At 39.1% G+C, this 20,695-nt stretch overlaps 3 protein-coding genes and 2 long non-coding RNA genes across 7 annotated transcripts in view; 3 read left to right on the top strand and 2 right to left on the bottom strand.

The window, feature by feature from the left end:
• Positions 1-4,433, top strand: part of LOC138139030 (centrosomal protein of 162 kDa) — a 51,764-nt gene extending 47,331 nt beyond the window's left edge. Inside the window, exon 4 of the mRNA XM_069059185.1 lies at positions 4,007-4,433. Coding sequence (XP_068915286.1) covers positions 4,007-4,189 — 183 coding nt within the window. The 3' untranslated portion in view covers positions 4,190-4,433. The remainder of the gene's footprint in view (positions 1-4,006) is intronic.
• LOC138138329 (uncharacterized) lies at positions 308-2,665 on the top strand. Its single transcript, XR_011162013.1, has 2 exons — positions 308-532; positions 773-2,665. It is a non-coding gene; the product is annotated as an uncharacterized lncRNA (long non-coding RNA).
• Positions 4,405-6,515, bottom strand: LOC138139031 (CDK5RAP1-like protein). Of its 2 annotated transcripts, none has more exons than XM_069059186.1 (5): positions 6,177-6,515; positions 5,660-6,130; positions 5,004-5,606; positions 4,713-4,956; positions 4,405-4,662 (listed from the first exon to the last, which is right to left on the bottom strand). In XM_069059186.1, exons 1-5 carry the CDS (start codon positions 6,497-6,499, stop codon positions 4,456-4,458), a joined length of 1,848 nt encoding a protein of 615 aa, XP_068915287.1. In that variant the 5' UTR covers positions 6,500-6,515; the 3' UTR covers positions 4,405-4,455. The 2 variants fall into 2 exon arrangements, with proteins under 2 accessions (XP_068915287.1, XP_068915289.1); XM_069059188.1 differs by having other exon boundaries at positions 6,180-6,515.
• Positions 6,516-6,639: 124 nt separating this feature from the next.
• Positions 6,640-20,695, bottom strand: part of Pgant5 (polypeptide N-acetylgalactosaminyltransferase 5) — a 34,845-nt gene continuing 20,789 nt past the window's right edge. The window contains exons 4-9 of one of the 2 annotated variants that reach the window (XM_069059189.1): positions 17,337-17,655; positions 10,363-10,540; positions 9,989-10,169; positions 8,149-8,288; positions 7,865-8,098; positions 6,640-7,803 (exon numbers count right to left, since the gene is read on the bottom strand). In XM_069059189.1, coding sequence (XP_068915290.1) covers positions 7,639-7,803; positions 7,865-8,098; positions 8,149-8,288; positions 9,989-10,169; positions 10,363-10,540; positions 17,337-17,655 — 1,217 coding nt within the window. In that variant the 3' untranslated portion in view covers positions 6,640-7,638. Of the gene's footprint in view, positions 7,804-7,864; positions 8,099-8,148; positions 8,289-8,596; positions 8,778-9,988; positions 10,170-10,362; positions 10,541-17,336; positions 17,656-20,695 lie in introns of both variants that reach the window. The other variant, XM_069059190.1, reaches the window with a different exon arrangement.
• On the top strand, positions 19,936-20,693 carry LOC138139039 (uncharacterized). The gene is made up of 3 exons (XR_011162188.1): positions 19,936-20,024; positions 20,094-20,449; positions 20,501-20,693. It is a non-coding gene; the product is annotated as an uncharacterized lncRNA (long non-coding RNA).

The raw sequence follows: 20,695 nt of genomic DNA, 5'->3' as shown, positions 1-20,695 counted from the left end.
TGTCAAGGATTATTTTAATACCAAATAATGGTTCTTAATTCCATTTTTTATAAGATTTATTGATCGATAAATTATTGTTCTAAAATTGTGTAAGTGAGGTTAAGTTTGAATTGTTTGAAGTTATACTTTGTTTTTTCTTTAACATATTTGCTTGAATTTGAACTTTTTGTTAATTTAAAACGCTTTAAAACTTTCAACACACCTGTGTGTGTGTATTTTCAGTTCTTTGGTTTCTTTTAAAATACTTAAACATTCGTTTAGAATTTAAAAAAGTAGGTAAGTATTTTATGAAAATAAAAATATATTGTAGGGGAGAGAGGGGTAAAATGATCCTATCAGGTGAAATGATCCCTCTCAATGACGACAGAATGGTTAGCGCAATCTAGCGGAAATTGATTACAACATCACTTACAGATGCAGTTGCAGTCAGGGCACCCAGTATTGTTCCAAAGCTAGCACGCATAGCGTCAGCAGAGTGAAGTATTTATTTTTTGTGACATTGATATAAGGCCAACCGGCTTTTGTTACCATTGTAAGTACACTTACTGCGACGTAGTTGTAAAATTGCATTCATTTGTGATTAGAGCATTTTGTAAACTTTCGATATACTGCAATATCATCACATTTTTTCGCAAATTTAACCTAAAAAAAAATAAGTAAATGTGAGACATGCGGTGTGGGGTAAAATGATCCTGCATAGTAGGGTGTAAAATGATCCCGGGGATCATTTTACCCTCCTCAACGATTTCTAAGTAAATAAGTTTTGTTTCAGTCTACACAATGCCTCGTACGTATATACGAAAGACCACAAGGCAAAATTGGTCAGAGCGGAGCATGGAAAGTGCAATTAACGCAGTCAAGAACCAAGGAATGCCAATAAAAACCGCTAGCAGAAATTTTGGAGTTCCTGTAATGTCCTTAAAACGTCGAGTGAGGAGTAGGAATGTTATTACTAACACTCACAAAAAAATATTGGGCAGCAGAAAGACAGTCTTCTCTGCTGAACAGGAAGAAGAATTGGTAAATTACATTTTGGACATGGAAGTGAGAATGTATGGTTTAACTACCCATGATGTTCGAAGTTTAGCATATCAACTTGCTGAACGAAATGGTATTGCTAATCACCCATTTTCACTTGAAAATAAAATTGCTGGTCGAGACTGGTTATTTGGTTTCCAAAAGAGACATCCTGGATTATCACTGCGTGTCCCAGAAGCAACATCGGTTGCTCGAGCAAAAGCTTTTAATAAACCGGTTGTTTCAAAATTCTTTGATTTATTAAAAGCTGAATACCAAAAGCACAACTATCCAGCTCATAGAATATACAATGTGGACGAAACTTCATTGTCCACCGTTCCCGGACGCAATTCGAAAACTTTTGCAAAAAAAGGTCGCAAGCAAGTTGGCCGTGTTACTTCCGCAGAACGTGGACAATCATCAACTGCAGTGATATGTATGTCAGCTGGTGGCATGTTTCTTCCACCAATGATTATTTTTAGTAGAAAGAGAATGAAACCTGAATTAAAAGATGGAGCTCCTCCAGGTACCATCTTTGCATGCAATGAATCTGGCTGGATGAAAGAAGAAGTGTTTTCCTTATGGTTTGAACATTTTTTGTCTTTTGCAAAACCTTCGCCAGAAGATCCAGTTCTTCTAATTTTAGATGGGCATCTGTCCCATACAAAAAATTTAAATGTCATCGTTAAAGCAAAGGACAATTTTGTTTCTATCTTATGTTTACCTCCACACTGTACGCACAAGCTCCAGCCACTAGATGTAGGAATTATGTTTCCACTTAGTACAGCTGTAGATCATGCACTTGAAAGATGGCTAAACAACAACCCTGGCAGGACTATAACAACCTTTCAAATAAGTAAAATTTTTTGTGAGGGATATCTAAAGGCTTGCACTCCAGCCAATGCGATTAATGCATTTAAAAAAACAGGGATTGTGCCTTACAACAGTGGTATTTTTAATGATTTAGATTTTATAGCGGCTGAAACCACGGATGAAAAAGAAACAACTGAGATTGAGTTATCTGAAAATGTTGAAGCAAATGCCACTGATTTAGGTGAAGCCAGTACAAGTAACACTAGTCCAAATAAGACTGAGGATGTTGAAATTGATAAGACTCACGATACGTCGTTTACCAAAGCCGGTCCTATCACACTTAGGCCCTTACCTAAAATAAGTGGACCCCGAGCACAGAGGAAAAGGAAATCTGTAGGTACCGTATTGTTAACCAGTACGCCTTACAAAGATAATTTAACAGAAGAAAAAAAACAAAAAGCTGCTAAGGAAGAAACAAGAAAAAACAAGAAAGGAAAATGCAACCCAAAAAAATCAAAAAAAGGGCCTCCCAAAAAGCTTGCAGAAAGTAGCAGCGAAGAATCAGAACAGGAAAATGGTGCACTCTGTATTTATTGTTCTGAACCCTATGGAAATTCTATCGAAGGCGAAGGGTGGATACAATGCTCACGGTGTCGTCAATGGGCTCATGACGCTTGTGCAGGAATAGATGAAAACGCCTGGGATGACTTCATCTGCGACCTTTGTCTAACAAATTCATCTCATAATGCTAATTCATCCAAACGCCTATTAAAATTTTGAAGATTTGGTATTTTTTTAACTTTTGTTCATCCAATATAACTTTTTTGTGCATTTATTAGTGTGGGATCATTTTACCCAAACCTGTGTACAAAATGATCCTTTTGCAACTACCCAATTATTTATACATATATATAAATTCAGAAGCTTGAAGGCGCCAATAAAAATATTTTTGAGTAGCTAAATGATGGATAAAAGCGATGTATATAGTTACGCACAAATTCACTCAACACGTTAAGAAAAATCAATTTTTCTTTCTTAGAGGGATTATTTTACCCCTCTCTCCCCTATGTCATGTTAAGAAGACACAAAAACGATTGAAAAACAAAAACCACTTCTTGCTAATAGATAAAAAGCTTTCCACAATGATCTTTATTAAAGTTTTAAATGTTTCACTGTCATAATTTACTTATATATATATTGTCATAATCCATTTCTTCTTTCTTCATTGTCAGCAGCTACGTACCTAAATGAAATCAGACAACTCAACATAACCTCATCTCATCAGTCAAACAGTCATCATATCCTATAATCTTCAACATTATAAGCGGGAAATTTAAATTTTAAAAATGACTGGTCAAATTCGTCAAGTCATTGACAATTATTGACCGGTCAAATGGGTCATTGACCAAGTCAATTACCGGACCTCACAACACTAGTCAAAACTTTATAAAAAAACAGACTGTGTTCCATAAAACTTGTACTTACCGACCAAACTGTATAACAGTTTCCCCATGTCAAAATTGAGGTTATGTCTATCTAACGAATTGAAATGTCGAACGTTTCAATGAACACATTTTGTCCTTTTAAAAAGTATCTATTTTAAAAAAGTATTTACGGAAATAAATTAGAATTTAGGAAGTAGGTATTTAATATGATACATTCAATATGTTTGAAGCCTTTTCATAAATCGCCTTCTTACTCAATTCAGGTTTGTCACCTTTCAACTCTTCGCAGTAGTGAATCATGGCCATTTTTTCACGCACTGTGCAACTTTTCAAATTTGTGCGTTAATTCAGAGAATACAGTTATGCGCAATGACAGCGGCGCCGGCGATGTACCGATGACCTTGAACGGCGCGACGCTGCCAACCTACATTGTCAAATACACTATTTTTGCTACTTTCAATTCCTCATACCAACTTGACAAAACTTTGACTGGTGATTTTAAAAAAATAGACTTACACTTTACCCGAAATGTAAATCACGATGTTCTAGTCTAGTGTTAAGGCCGCAAGAGTTTTTGAGTACCTGTACTTCTTTTTTGATAGATATCCACAACACATAAGATCAGAAACATTTATCAAAAACCCTGTAACGAAACTAGTGATTTTCTACAAAAACTTTTCATTTGATTTTCTAGCTGTTTTAGTTCCCCCAATTGACTTTTAACTTTTTAGATTGCATTTTTAGAAAAACGTTACGAGGAGCGAGAGTTTAGATTGAGAGCCATCGTTCACGGCCTCGCCCAGAAGAACGTAACGAACAGGAGCTGCGAGCAGTGCGGCGAGCGCCAAAAGCAACTCGTCGGCTACAAAGTCGAATTGGACCAGCTACTGGCCACGCTGAGAGCCCTCAAATAACACCAATCGACCGAAACTTATTTCTAGTCATTTAAGGAAATTTTTATATTTTCTCTTTTCGTACACAGGGTCGCGCACGTACTTCCACAGACTCCATCGATAGCTATTTATTTTTCTATTATTTATTCGTTGTAATTTAGACTGTGCCGTCAAATGACGCTTCCGCCGGTAGAGACTTGTTATGCCAAAAATTGTTATACAGAGTGTTCGAACGATTTTTAAAATCAATAAACCATTTATTGTCTAGTTTAGTTTAACAAACTCGATCACATCATGCTGTAGAAGCCGCAAGTTTCGTCGAATTCGGACGGAGATTCCAAGTGGTAGTCTACGAGGGTGGTGTGGTATAAGGGGATTCCTTTGAGGACTTGCGACGTTGCCGCGTTTATTTGCACCACTACGTAATCCCCAGGTCCTAAATCCTTGCCGTTGCGACCGTCTTTCTGCGGGACTTCCCCAGTCGGAACTATTACCTACAAGAAAAATTCAATTGTTCCAAAAACAAAACAAAAACAATTTTTACTTTGATGTTTTGGTCGTTGCGTCCTGCCAACTGACTCCTCGACCTTTTGCTGTGACCTTCGATCAGTACGAGTTGCAGATGGCCGATTTGAGCCCTGTTGAGCCGCTCCGCGTGACTTCTGTACGTTTTGATCATCATTTCGAGACGTTTCTGTTTGATTTCGGCCGGGACGTCGTCGGAGTACCTGCGGTGTGCGGCAGTCTTCTCTCTCATACTATAGGGAAATAGGTAGGCAGTGTTGTACCTGCAATGTTACTTTATTATAATTATTGATCACCTCACAGATCTTACTTGACGAGCTCCATCAGCGAAATTGTGTCGGCGAACTCCTCGTCCGTCTCGCCGCAGAACCCGCAGATGAAATCCGAGCTGAGGCTCACTTCCGGCAACAAATACCGAATGTGATCCACCAACTCCAGATAGGCCTCTCTGGTGTAGCCCCGCCTCATTCGCTCCAACACCTCCGAATTCCCTGACTGCGCCGGCATGTGCAGATTCTTGCAGATGTTGGGACGCGACTTGATCACGTGGAGCACCTCGTCGGGGAAGTCCTTGGGGTGCGGCGACGTGAACCTGATCCGCATCTCGGGATTGACATCGGCGACCTTCTCCAGGAGGTCACCGAACCGCAGCCCCCCGATTTTCGACTTGTACACGGTCTTGAAACCCTTCGCCAATCTGGTGGGACTCGCGTTGGTGTAAATGTCTCCAGAGTGCGAAGTGTCTCTGTAGCTGTTGACGTTTTGGCCCAGAAGCGTCACCTCTTTGACTCCCTGTTGCGACAGGAGGTCCACCTCGCGCAGGATCGAGTCCACAGGTCGCGACCGCTCTTTGCCTCTAGTGAAAGGAACGATGCAGTAGGTGCACATGTTGTCGCAACCCCGCATTATAGACCTGCAACAGGGATTTTTATCAAGGGGACAAAACTCTCTCCGAACTAAATTTACACGAAAGCCGACGTCGAGTTCTCGTTGAGCCTCACCGGCATCACGTCGGCGTAGGTCTCGTCGAACGAAAGCAAAACGTTTACCGACTTTTGGTCGTTCTCAGTTAGCGCCAGGAGTCTCGGCAGGTCGCGGTAGCTGTCGGGCCCCGCCACCACGTCCACAGTAGAGTCCTTCTCCAAGACCTTGTGCTTCAATCGTTCGGCCATGCACCCCAAAATCCCCACCTTGAACCGGGGGCTGTACCGCGACCTGTTCTTGTTGATGCCTCTCAAATAATCCAACCGATTCCATATTTTTTGCTCGGCGCCGTCTCTAATCGCACACGTCACTATCAAGACAACGTCGGCCTCCAACAACTCGTCAGTTTTGACGTAGTTATTCGACTGCAATATCGCCCAGATTATTTCCGTGTCGTTCACGTTCATCTGACAGCCGTACACGTCAAAATAAACTTTGCGTTTCTGTCCATATCTGCAACAATTCCGTCAGCGACAGGCGTATGCGGCACGAATCACACAACCTGGTAGCGTCTTGCAGGTACGGCACCACTTCTTCCTCCGGTATATTCTCCTGGTCTCGTAGATTTTCCGCTTTGAAGAAATCTTTGAGGTTAGGTCCTTTCAACAATTTACTGCGAAACTTGGGGCGATCATCTTTGCTCGGGACTAACTGTTGCACTTTCCCATCGCTTTTACAATCCTGCAGATCTGTTTTATTTCTACATATCCCTGAAAAATGAAGTTTTTCTCGACATAACCTATAACGACTCAACTGTTGTCGCAGCGTCTTCTTCAATAAATATCCGCCGATCGAACGATTAACTGTTGTGTTGAGACTCATGTTGGCTTTTTGACGCGAAATACCAACATTTTACCACTGTATTTATTTAAAATTAACCTCAAACTTGGTACGTGCATAGAAGGCGCTGCATTATCACACAGTCAATGTCACTACCTGCATTACCGACAATCAATACGATATTTTTATTTCAAATAATTTATTATTAAATGTTGTTTGTTTAGAGTAATACAAGCTATTGATTGCACCACCACCTACGCCTATAAAATTTGGTTGGATTAACAATTCGGTCTGTTACAAAATTGAATTTAGTTGATTGTAGGATATGTATACGAGGCAAACTTAACCAACTAAACGTGAGAGGATCAGTTAAGTAGATCGCCTAAATTGTACAAGTAATAATAACAAGATGAGCGAATTAGCTGCTACTAATTACAAGTCGCTTAAAATTATTCAATAAATTAACAATCGATCGATGTACAATTAATAATCAAGAGTCATTTCATGGCAATCACTACATAAAATTGAATCGACACTAAATAAACAGATAAAACAGCCATCGCAAGGCTGATGATATATCGCACGGTGATCGTGTAAATATTGCAATTTGCACCACTTTGATATGCTAGTTGATTCCGTCGGCTACCGCTACGAGAAGGAAGTACTCTGTAGAATTTTGTGTTGGTACGGCCTTACAGATCTATCTCTTTTATCGCATCTATTCGTTGTACAAATCAACCCTGTTATACCTGCAAATCAAAATCGTCCACCTCTCTATAAACCTAACCTAATTTGTGATAGGTGTCGACTGTCGGGGACCAAACCCGCTTCGGCTATATGTACAAATGGCAGTTATAACAACTTGTTTAGATGTATAATATGCATTTTAGATTCATTAAAGTCTTACAATTAGGAAGAGTTACGATCGTTTAACGATCACTGTGAAGTTGGCAACGTTAGCCTTGAAGCGTCGAGCCGGGGGAGTCGGTTGCGCAAGTTTGACAGTGTGGTCAGCGCCCCCGGCCGGATCGAACCTAATGGAATGTGTCAAATCAACAAATACTGACTGTCACCGCAATAAACGAATAAAAAAATAAACTCTCTGTTTCGATTGGATAAATGCAACATCAGTCGGGATGACTAGCGATCAGGAGTAACGTTGCCAACGCGTTGTTTCGGGCCTATCTCTCGTCTTGGTGGTTCCGCGCCTGCCACTTGAAGTCGCTCTCCATGATCCACTGCTGACCGGGGCTGTAGTTGCAGGGCCTGAGCAGCGGCAGGTTCATGTCGCCGGGGTCGGGCCTCTGCAGGCAGCTCCCCGTGTTCACGTGCTTGACGGTCTTGTCCTGGAGGGGGAGAAAAACGAAAAACCGTCACTCCTTCACAATACCACGCCCCACCACTCACCACTTGGTCGTACGCCCAGGCCTGGTTGCCGCCCATCCCGTGGCACCTCACCAGCTTTATGGGGCCGTTCTTGTTGCTGGCGTCCAGACAGTTGTCGTCGGACATGATCTGCTGGCGCTTGGTGTAGGCGAAGACCTGGTTGCCGCCCAAGTTATGACAATAAGTCATCCCCAGGTTCTCCCCGGATTTGCGACCCATCGTGTCCAAACAGTTCTTGGTCTCGACGTTGCGAATCTGCAATTTGCGGCGCTCAACAACGTGCCGTGCTACCGCGAACAACTCACATCTCCGAGATAATAATATTCCAAAGGCATCTGCGATTCGGGATACACGTTCTCCAAGTACCACCGGAAGCTCTTGCATTTCAGTCTTTCTCTGAGTTCTCTCCTCGCGGAAACGTCTCCGACCGGCACGCTCCTCGCCCCTGCGCACAACACACAACAACGAATCAACTCGCGCTCGAGTCGTGCGCGAGCGGAGTCTTGTGAACGAGCCATGCAAACAAAAACGACGAAACGAAACGAAACAAGACAGATTGACGGAAGACGGGAACGGTGCAATGTCAGGAATTGCCGAACAGAACCTAAACAACACTTAAAACACAAGACGAGACGAGAACAAACGAAAGCACTAGTGACCAAGCGACAGGAGTTATTAGTGTTTAGTAACTAACGAACAAACAAAAAGAGTAGAGAGGAGGTTAGGTGGTGTGCTGGTTTAAACAGGGTTAACCTGGGTTAATGTTATAGTAGAAGTCCTTCCACTGGTCGAGCCAGACTTCGGCCAGACGTGCATTGTTGTGGTTGACTATGCGGCTCGTCCCGCCCGGGAACGAGTAGGGAGTGGACTTTCGAAACACGTGCCCCACGTGAGAACACGTCGCTATCTCCAGGGTGCCTCCGCACATCCATATCTTCGCACCCGAAACATGCATAGATTAGTAGACACGATGGGAATGGTTGGTGTGATCTTTTCATTTTGGCAAATACACTTTATTATTGTTTTCTTTTTTGGTTTTTTTGTTAATCGTGAAAAGCGCAGCGAAGCGAGTCCTTGTCACTTTGTGACGCTGGCTGATTAAAAGTTAGTCAGCACACCCTGTGCCCAGATTTGTTAACCGTGTTATGGCTGTTGTAACAGTAGGCGAGGTCTTTTCGACGGCGTTTCAAAAATACCACTTTCTTAACCGTGATCCAAAAAAAGAAACAAAACAGATAAATCGATAGCAAAACACATTTAGAAAAACTGTGTGGAGCGTCCAAAAAAAATGCAGTTGAGTGATCTGGTGTTTGCTTTTGTTTTCGTAGCGTGACGTAACCTCATCAACTGTCAAATTGTAGATGACAAACGACACTTATTCAAAGCAGTGATGTGTCATCTCTTTTGCAAAAAACGGTTCTTTTTAGAACCAACTGAAATGTTCCTCATTACAGACGGTTGCAACGTTTTACAGTTCTGCGAATGATTCTTAAACACTCTACCCAATGATAACGATTTTTACAGATGAGGCATGGTTTTACAGAACAGCATTTGTTTAATACTCAGATTCGACATGTGGACATGCTGAATACCTTTTATAAGATTTTGTTATTTAACAATGCACTTATTTCTGTTTCGTAACAAATCAGTATGACATATCTACGATTAAGATAATGGTAAATGTACACATTTTTTTTGAACGCTCAATACAATTTTAGATTTTCTCAATTATGATCACATACACAGCTGTTATAAAATGTGTTGAGCATCGCAATGATCTATTTTTGTTTAATCCTCCGTCAAAAAGACCTTGCCTAGAATGTACTGTACTGATTATTCATTACTGTATATTTTGTACTGCATGTTATAACCTGTGCATACCACATCGTACAAGAAAAAGGCATTCCTGCAATAATTAAGTGAGACAATTAATATCAAGTTAGTCCGGATCAAATCCGTAATATCAAAGCAATTCCAACATCAATACCGGCCTTGGACCCTCAACCAACTCCAGTCGTCCCACTGTCCGATTGGTTGAGGGACCAAGTTCCCCCAATAAGAAATCCGATTTAGAAAAAAATTAAATTAAAAAAAAAACGGCATTAGATCGCAGTTCCCAGCTGTCATATCTGTCAAATGTCAAACCTGGATTCATGGCGTAGTAGAAGTCTCGCCATTCGTCCATCCATACTTCTGCCACTCTGGCGGCATTGTGCAGAACAATCTTGGACACGCCGCCCGGGAACGTGTAGGGACTCTTGTCTCTGAAGACGTGTCCGACGTGTGAACACGGGATTATCTCCAGCTTGCCGCCACACTGCCACACCTACGGCGTACAACTTTAAAACACAAACTGGACGTTTCGTTCAACAGAATGACACTTTTTTTTATATGGACGCAGGGTGTGCATGAAACAACAAATCGTCAAAATCAAAAAAGGAAATGAGAAACGAACGCGGACGGAAAATAAGTCGAAACGATACTGCACTGTAGTGTGGTGTCGTGTGCGCTGGATTTACCCTGAAACTCATCTCGAGGTTCTCGCCGCCCCAGATGTCCATCCCTTCGTCGTACGAGCCGAGCTCGTAGAAGTACTCCTTGTCGATGGAGAAGAGGCCGCCGGCCATGGTGGGGGTGCGCAAGGGGGCGGTGCGGTCGTTGTTGCGACGCTCCATCTCTCTTTGGGGTACTCTGTACCTGAAAAAAATAATTTGTTCCGATCATCATGAACCTTTTCAAGGACGTGTCTTTTTCCGCGGTGGATTCGCATTCGCATCATCGGAGAAAGTTGGGTCAGGATTGTTTTATTATTGGAAAAAAAGAATTATCCACGACATAACCTCACTTTTTAATGACGGCCCAATATTCATCTCGTAACTCGTACTGTTTACAATAATTCTTTTTGAATATTCCACTTATCACATTAAAACTTTCGACACATCAAACATATTCCGACACCAAAAATACAACATTAGTTTTTATTTGATCTAAGCAAATTTTAATTTCGATAAATTTAAACATTTCGAAACTTCGATCAATGTCACCAACCGTTAAAAAAAATTGACGGATTTATAGGTTTATGATTTCCAATAAATTATTTTAAATTTACTACTAAGCATTGTTCGGGTCTTATCAGCGTTAATGTGTTTCTTTTGTACATTTTTTACACTGATACAATACTTAAGAGTTAAGCGTTGATAATTTATCATACTAAAAGAAAACTTGTTATAATTTTGTAAGGTTGGCACTAATAAACATTTTTTTGTTCGACACTGTCAGAATTTGAGAATTTTCTCCTATGTGAACGGATTTTGATAAATGTCATAACTTGTCAAAACGAAACGTCAAGTTAATTTTAAAGGTTTTAAGCGATTTGGAGCCTTTAAGGGGCTCGTCGAACAAAAAAACGTTGTATTCAACTCGTTCGTGTATAAATTGGGCCTTTTTTGGCACTCGTGGGCCTTTAAAACGCTCGTTTCACTCGCGTTTGAAAATGGCACACGCGTGCCAAAAAAGGCCCAATTTACACACAAACTCGTCGAATAAAGTACTATTATGACTGTCATTAATTTGAATTTTTTGAATGTTTTCTCATTCCGTTGGTTAATTGGTATCGCAACAATTTCCTTTGCTCTTCCATTAACGAAATGTTTAAAAATTACATATGTATTTCACTGTCGAACCACACCGTAAATATTTTAGCCAGTGAGTAAGGTTAGGTTCATGTCCCACATTCATTTATTTATTTTAGACGAAATAAATTCTTCTGCGACATTAACTTTCAACATTTAATCGATCCCCTTTTCTCTCTTTGTTTATTTCGTATATACTAAACAAGATTTTTTATTTGTTTTAACTCTAGGTATTCCATCCACCTCCGCAAATTTTCTGTGGATTTAAAATCGGGAGATCGTGCTGGTCATCCCCAATCATTAATTGTTCTTGCACTCCTCAAATCAAAATAATATTATTCCACGTCACCGGAAAAACTAATCATTTTTCGCGTTGAAAAAAATATGTATTCCAACAGGTGATGTAATTTTTTTTAAATTAAGCTGGCTTTTTACATCAATGTCAGAGTTATTTCCGTGGCAACAAGTTGTTGTGGACGGTCTTTTGCTAGGGACATGGTGTTAACCTTGCACAGATAAACAGTTAACAAACCCGTCCAGTGAATATAATCAAAACCCAAATTAATAATTTCACACCATCACCTACACATGTAGGTATTTAAATAATGGAGTAATTTGTAATAATAAAAATCACACAGAATTTGTACAGCAATTTTCTCGACAATTTAACACTTGTATGGCACTCCGGCACTGTACCACGCCCGCTCGCGCATAAATTTTTATATAATCGCAACATAAATCATTATGATAAATCGTGCATTCTACAGTGCATCGAATGCATCAATAAGCTTTTTTAAAAATGGGTTAATTTATTTGCAAAATTGTGACTTTATTCAGCGACATTACATCTCTAAACAAAACAACGAACAATAAAAAATCCTTTCAAGAATATCTCTAATTTAGTTTTTTTTTTAAATTATCTATTGGTGAAAGAATCTCACGTAATTTCTCTGGTACCATTGATCCTCTGGGCTTAAAATTTGTGGGCATTAGAACTGTTTTTGATAAACAAAACAAAGAATCGAAGTTGCTAGAAACCTGCGCCACTTTCTTGCACTGCAAAGCTACACAAAAGGAAATGTACGATGTTGATTTTCTTGTTTGGACTTTTTGAAATATGATTGATCACTTACAACTATTCTTAATCGACAAGCACAAATTAATCCGCTTCCTTCAAGAACCATGAAATTATTAATTTATATTCTGAAATGCGTAGGGTTGATTTACAGTGATTTATGTCGGTAACACCGCACAATTAGATTGTTCTCAATTCGGACAAATGAAATTTATGCAATTGTTACAGGTCAGAGATAATCCAATTTCTTGGTAAATTAATAACAAAAATGGCAAATAATAATTAACAATGATTTAAAAAATTGTCAAACGTTCAGTTCTGGACACACAAGTTATTTCTGAAATTTTCTTGTATGACGTAAAAAGAGTCATAAGTCTTCGTAATTCAACATTGTTCTTCAAGTTAATGACACTAACATTTTCCGATTTTCTTTCAACAGTGATTTCTCATTATCAATTTTTTTTCGTAAAAACTTTGGAAGGATTAACGACTCTCCTAATAATAGTTATATCGCGCGTTCAAATGAAATCCTGGGCTGAGTAGGCGTTAGAAAAATTAAACCGTTTAGAACAGTGTAAAGTTTGAATTTCCCGCCGTTTGACACGAATGACATTTGATTATGTTTAATCGGGAGTCGGGACATAATTGAACATGTTTGTTTTCAGCAAAGGGTGCCCTTTGATATTTCCTTCGAGAAGAGGAATCGTTAAGTTACTTTATTTTTAATGTAAAACATTGCAAACAAAGAAAAAAAGAGACTTTTTTTTGGCTCTAAATTTTAGGTTAGCTGTGAACATGCTCCAATTAATCTACGCTTTAAAAAAAGCACAACAATTGACGGTTTCCAACGCCTCCCCAGCCCAGGATTTCATTTGAACGCCCGATAGTAGGAGTACAAGATATTAGAGACGTCTTAAGGTGGCCATACACGAGCGGGATTTCCTCAAGGTCGACTGTCGCCAACACAATACACGCAACAAGAGACAAAAAATTCGGCCTCAAGGCCGAAAAAGAATGTTTTGTTCGACACTCAGAGTTTGAGAATTTTCTCCTGTGTGAACGGATTTTGATAAATGTGTCACAACTTATCAAAACGAAACGTCAAGCAAATTTTGAAGACTTTAAGCCATTTGGAGCCTTTAAGGGGCTCTTCGAACAAAAAAATGTATTCAACTCGTTCGTGTGTAAATTGGGTCTTTTTTGGCACGAACTCATTAAATAAACTACTATAACTTTTGTTCGGGATTTTCATGTCTCTCCGATCCACCACGGCCTCAAGGACGCCGCCACGCACGTTGAGGAATTCCTCAAAGCTTGGACTGTTCAAGCCGATCCTTGAGGAAATCACGTTCGTGTATGGCTACCTTTATGCAGGTCTATAACGTACTAATACTTTTATGAGGGTTGGAACGTTTGGGACAGAGCGTTGCTGTCGGCCGTCATAAATTACTAAAATTATTGAAGGTTCAGAAATGGGCCGTATTTAAACATTTCTTACTGGGGTTTTTCAACGCATTTGTGCTTTGCAATTTTCGAAATTATAAAAAATAAGTCAGGATTGTCATAAACGTCATTTTTGTAATTTTCAGAGATACACAGTTTTACAGTGTTCTTTACTAATGTAATGTACCAAAGTATAAAGTTTACCAGTTAATTTATTTGAAGTGCGTACTCGTTACGCTGCTGGTAAGATTCCAGTTGTCAGATTCACATGACTCACTGTGCGGTCGGTATCTACACATTACAAAATTTCGAGTACGGACCATCAAGCTGCAAACGTTCCAAGCGTGCCGATGCGATCGTAGTCCGGTATTAATTTACGACATCTTTACGGATAAGCCATAAACCATTGTAAGGGGCAATCGGATTATTTTATAATGAGTTTACAGTACAATTCAGGGTGATTTTGAAAGTTGTTTTATAAAATATGATATACAGGGTGTATTTTTAAAATGTGTCGAAATTGTACCTACGAGGTTGTTTGACAACGTAGAAGACTAAAAGCAATACAAAAAAATTGTAGCTCAAAAAATAAATATCATTTTATTTTTTGACAGAATTTTTTAAACATTTTTTTCGAGTTCTACAAGAAGCCAGTAGCTCATGATTAAAATATCTGCACAAGTTTCAAAATCACCCTGTATACTACTATATGGTCAGATGTACAGGATGTACCAACGAAACGGGCCAGCTTAAATAATTAATTAATTAATTTTTTGAAAGATGCAAAAACAAATCGAAATAATGAGAAACGGGGACAGTTTGAAGGTTTTGTTTCGCATTCCTCAACTGTTTGTAAGATGTATGCGCTTACCAAAACCAGAGGTTTCTAAATCTAAATAAGTTATATTGCAGGAATCGCCAATTATCGAAATCGTTATAATTAAATTAAAAAATTTCCATATCTTAAAAATTTACTTGAATGCCTCAGTTTCTTCATAATTGGGTACTTTAAACGGTGGAATGTATTTAGATTCACTCGGAAATACCATCGATCTGGCAATAACCCAATTCTTATTGTTAGAAAATGACGAAAATCATTTGACGAACTTGTCTTTCAGCAAGACGGAGCTTCTCCACATTATGCTTCATTTGTGAGACAAACTTCAAACAACCACTTGTCCGATTCACGAAATGGAAAGAGAGGTGCAACAGAGTGAACAGCAAGATTGTCAGATTTAGACCCACCAGATTATTTATTATTAACGTTCGAAATGGCACATTTTCAAAATTTACTGCAATCAATTTTCAATAACAATCCAGTTTTATTTTTATTTGTCCTCCATTAGTTATTGCGCAACGAAAAAAGTTTTCAAAATGGGACTTAATATTAATTTTAAATTCATGTTTTAACAGCCCTCCAGAATTTGAGGGAATTCTGCAATAAAACAAAATTCTTAATCGTCGCAATTTTACACATAATTTTTATTTTTTAATTTTTATTCACGAGTGAATTTTGATTCATTTCTCAATTAGAGTACGAGTCGCAAAACGTAGCATGATACTTGGGAAATGGATGCGCAGTGAAATGGTGTATGTCTCAATCATACAGATTGTATTGCATTATTTTTTATCACTCCCTTTTTCCTGTTTTTATGTCAACATCTTCTGGAGCAAAATAAACTGTTACTTATATTTAAAACGTGTTTTCACGGAGATACATTTCATCGGTCCAACATTTTTGATAAAGCCTGCATGTAAATAATATTATCTTCAATAAATGTCAAATGCCACCACGCATTATTCTGAAAAATGATATCAACAACAATACAGATAAACACAACATGGTCAGTTTTTGCTAAAACTTACTGTTTGTGCAACCGTACGCGAAACGAGCACAAAAAATGTTATGTAGGTACACCTTGGCCGCGAAATCCTGTAACATCCTCGAGATTGTCCTGTCTCGGCCGCAAGCGGCCTCGCCGACAATTTTTCTCTGGCTACGTTAAAGAATGATTTCGCGGCCTTGATATACTACTATAACTATTGTGTCAGAAAAATACAAACAAAACTATTACGACAATTTTCAAAATGAAAGTTGTGCAGTGCAATTTTATTTCAGTTCGAAATATTCAGTTTGTCAGTAATGTACGAAGTGCACTTTAATGATGTGCTCGTTACGGTTGTCGATAAAATTGAAAATCTACCGTTAGTGCGTAGTATAAGTACACCTGAATTGTAAGTGGCAAATTTCCACGGCACGCTACGATGTTGGAAACGTTTGTAACAGTCTATAAATGTATAAAAAAAAATTGAAAATAAGTCCCCCTTGATTCAAACAAGACTACCTACTTGGTAGCAAAATATTTCTCATTTCGGGAATATGCTATGTTGCTTCAAACCAAAAATCCGAAACCGAATCTGCTTCGTGGCCACATTAGACACATCTTGCATCGAAAGATAATTATCTTTTACTTATAGTAAATAAGTCATTCCGCTCGTTGCGGATAACGGATTGAACAGTAAAGTATTTGGAAACCGGGGGTTTTACGTTTCCCACCTGTCCATTCCATTGGAATGCATTTTAAAGAAAAATGACCATCCGGCATCCTGTTAAATATTTTCCAGATAAATTTAATTTACGCAAAGCCACATGACCGCATTGCTTCGTTCAAAAATTTTTATGTCGAAATCACATCTGGCGTAATTTCTGCAATAAAATCCGAGCATTTGCAAAAACATCCAGAGTTGATTTTAACTTGGGAAATTTCTTGTGAAGTAATATTTTAAAAGTTAGGACAACAGCAGTCAGTGCTATTAAATTTCGCAAATGTTTGTACCGTGAGATCATTTAAATTTATAATTACAGTAGGCTGTGACTTACAAATTAGATTGGCAACACTGTTGATTGACAGCTTGATTTCAACTGTCAAAGTGACGCTTCAAAATTCAATACAAAATATGAAACGGCGAGTTAATACGGGGTGATCAACAATGACTGAGTATGTTGGCAATGAAACAATTGATGTTTCAACTTGACGACATTAAAAAAAATATATGCCGGTTATGTTATTATAACATTACAAAAATGAGCCTTTGATGGTAAATTTAAAATTTGCTTCTCAACACTGTCAAAGCTGACAACCGGAAATGCGTTTAGTGGTACGAAAATCATTCAAATTTTCATTATTACCAATAGATTTGGTCATTGTTGATCACGCTGTAGTTGTCTCTAATTTAAACTCCAAATTCCAGTTTGCCTTAGAAACAAGAAGTTGTAATCATTTCCGGCAAACTAACAAACACCAGCAATTGCCAATTGACCAATGGCCAAAAGTTCACTCACCATCTGAAGTTCAACTTCCAGTTGAATCCACCCCAGGTCATGTCCGACGCCGTTATGTACTCGAACGTTTCGTCCGAGATGACGTCGATGATGGGACAGACGACCGTCTTCCTGTCCTGGACGATCCGGGAGAGGAGCGGTTCGAGCCAACCTTCCGTGCACTCGCAGTGGGCGTCCAGGAACGTGATGACCTGGCCCTTGACGTGCTTCGCCCCCAGGAGACGCGCCCTGATCAGACCGGAGCGCTTCTCCGTTCGCAGGACCATCACCGGAACGGGCAGCGTCTTGACGTACTCCTCCAACTTGCGGCCCAGGTGTTCTGCAAGACATGTCAAAATGTTTGTGAAAGGAACGGTTCGTTTGTGCGACCGCACCGGCGACAGATGGTCGTCGGGTGCTGGCGTCAGCTGGGGAAGTGGGATTCTGTCGCGGACGTCTCCGGCACGTTTGCCATTAGAGAGGGATTCGGTCGGTGGCTCGCAAATTGGATAATCCTATTAGGGAACGTCGCCGGCTTTTGGGGTTTTGTTTATGGGTGTTTACGTGGCTGCGGGACAGGTCAAATGCTGGTAAAACAGGTCCGTACAGTCGAACATGTGCCCCGGTGGGGGTTATTAAATACATACTATATTATAATTATAAACTGAAAAAGATGTCGACGTCTACTGCACGATACTGGAATAGTTCGTTTTTCCTGCAACGTGATGTCTTTTACCTTGCAACAGAAACTAAGACAAATTGCTTTGCAAGGTTGGTATTATATGTAATGCTCCCCATACACGGTCCGGAAATCCTCAGAGGAAAAACTGTGCAGTCCAGGCCTTCCGTATTTCCGGAGCGTCTGTGGTAGCTGTTCAGGCGGCCGGATGAGAATGAAAAAACGATTCTGAATAACTGTCCAGTCCCAAATGTCAGGCCGACTGGAGTGTGTGTGGCATTATCAGTTCATTTTAGTTGAGGCCACCTTTCAGACAATATGAGCCGAGAATTTCTTGAAGAGTTTATCAAGATTTACGAGTCGTCAGAACCATGCCTTTGGCAGGTTAAAAATAAACTCTATCACGATAGAGTGAAAAAGGAAGCTGCCAATACGCAGTTAGTTGAAAATTCAAAACAATTGAAGTGTTGTGAAAAAAATAAATAACATTAGGAGTGCATACAGGAAGGAAAATAAAAAAGTGAAAGCATCACAGAAGTCAGGTGCAGGAACTGATGAAGTGTACGAACCGAAATTGTGGTACATATTTCAAATTGCTGAGGTATGTCTGTTTTAAAATTTGTTACACAGTCTAGGACTGGTTTACAAATCTATGAGGGGCATGATGACCAACTCAATAGACCGGGACCAATGGCTTAACGTGACTTCCGAATCACGAGACAGAATATGGCCTTTTTTAAAATTATTTTTAAATTTCGCCCTGGGTCGAAATCGAACCCGCGACCCTCGCGTCCCTGAGTCGAAACGGACTCCCTTAGGCTATATTGTTGTGGTTTGTAGGTACAAGCAATTGTTTTCGTTCATAATTTCTTAATAGTTATTTATTTAACGAGTTCGTGTGTAATTTGGGCTTTTTTTGGCATGAGTGGGCCAGTTTAAAACTCGAGTGAAACGAGAGTTTTAAAGGTCCACGAGTGCCAAAAAAGCGCAAATTACACAAGAACGAGTTGAATACAACGTTTTTTTGTTCGACGAGCCCACCCAAACGCTCCAAATGGCTGAAAATCTTTAAAATTAGCTTGACGTTTCGTTTTGACAAGTTGTCAAATTGATCAAAATCCGTTCACACAGGAGAAAATTCAAATTCTGACAGTGTCGAACAAAAAAAAATCATTTTATGTACTCTTATTCCTTTGTTTTTTTTTGGATGATTAAGACACTCCGAGAAATTCTGGCAGCAACATAAGCAGCGATGAAGATGACGATGTTAATATACCAGCGATAATGAGGTATGACCAGTGGTCCGAGGCTAAAAAACTCTTGACCCACCCTTGTGCCCACCCGTAAATGTCGTATAAAACAATGCAATAATGCAGTAATTTTTTTTTTCGTAATATTATGTCCCTGGATTGGGTTCTGAAGAGGAAATAGTATAATATACTATTTTATCTACTTTGCTTTACTAATCCCTGATATTTCGGCTGCTCAAGCTTTCATATTAAACTAGGGACTTTCGCGTGGGTTGGTAATATAAGAACGCCCTGTTATTTAAAGATAATGCCCTAGGGGATTATTTCTACAGTAACGCATCAGAAAACTGTGTCATTAGCGTTCGATAACAATAAAGTCGTACATTAAAAATATTTTCTCACTAGTGAGCAAAGCGAATGTTTTGCGTGTTTGTTGATAGAGGGCGCCAAATATGTTGTACTGAAAGTTCTTTAATCTGTTTTAAAAATACTTTCTGAATATTAATAACTGAAGCTTGTCTTATTTTTGCCTTATTTAAATTTGTAACTTGTTATTTAGATTTCAATTGACGAAAGAACGTGAAATTGCTTCCGATAAACTTCTGGGAAAATTCATGCTACATGCATTACGTGTTGGTATTACTGATTAAACTAAAATCAGCTACCAATCAGCTGTGCCAATCAGTAATCAGAAACACACAACAGTAACAACATAACCTCTTTTGTTTGGAATTTTGTTGATCCACGTTTTGATGTGAAAAAGTGTTTTCGTGAGTTCCAGTGAGTTCCGTGTAGCGCTAATTTTTTTGAATCGTAAAAGTTATTGTTTCTTTCATTTTCGTTTAACAGTTATGGATGACCTCTTACCTACTAAATCGAGAGGAAAATATGAACAACAGTATAATGTTTTCACACAATGGGCGAAAAGCAACAAGGTTGGAAAAATTACAGAAAATGTTTTGCTTGCATATTTTGCAGAAAACGCTAAATTATTAAAACCCTCCACACTGTGGTCTCAGTATTCTATGCTTCACGCTACTTTGGCGATAAAGAAAGACATTCATATTAATACATTTTCGAAATTAATAGCTTTTTTAAAGCAAAAATCTGCAGGGTTTAAACCAAAAAAGTCAAAAACATTAACAAAATGTGAGGTAGAAAAGTTTCTTCTGAATGCACCTGATGAAAAATATTTAATGACAAAAGTAATGACACATTTAATTTAGACAAAACAATTTGCAATTTTTTTTTTTTAGGTTGCACTGATTATTGGAGTCAGTGGGGCATGCCGATGTACAGAATTGTGTACAATGACACTTGGTGATATTCAAGATAAAGGTTCTGTAATCATTGTTACGATTCGCACTTCAAAAACGAAAACACAAAGAATTTTCACAATTACTGATGGAACAACGAATAATATTAGTATTTATCACAAATATGTAGCACTG

The sequence above is a fragment of the Tenebrio molitor genome, chromosome 9 (assembly GCF_963966145.1).
Source record: "Tenebrio molitor chromosome 9, icTenMoli1.1, whole genome shotgun sequence".
NCBI classification, from domain to species: Eukaryota; Metazoa; Arthropoda; class Insecta; order Coleoptera; family Tenebrionidae; genus Tenebrio; species Tenebrio molitor.
The sequence above is the reverse complement of the archived record's forward strand: the minus strand, read 5'-3'. Positions and strand labels throughout refer to the sequence as shown.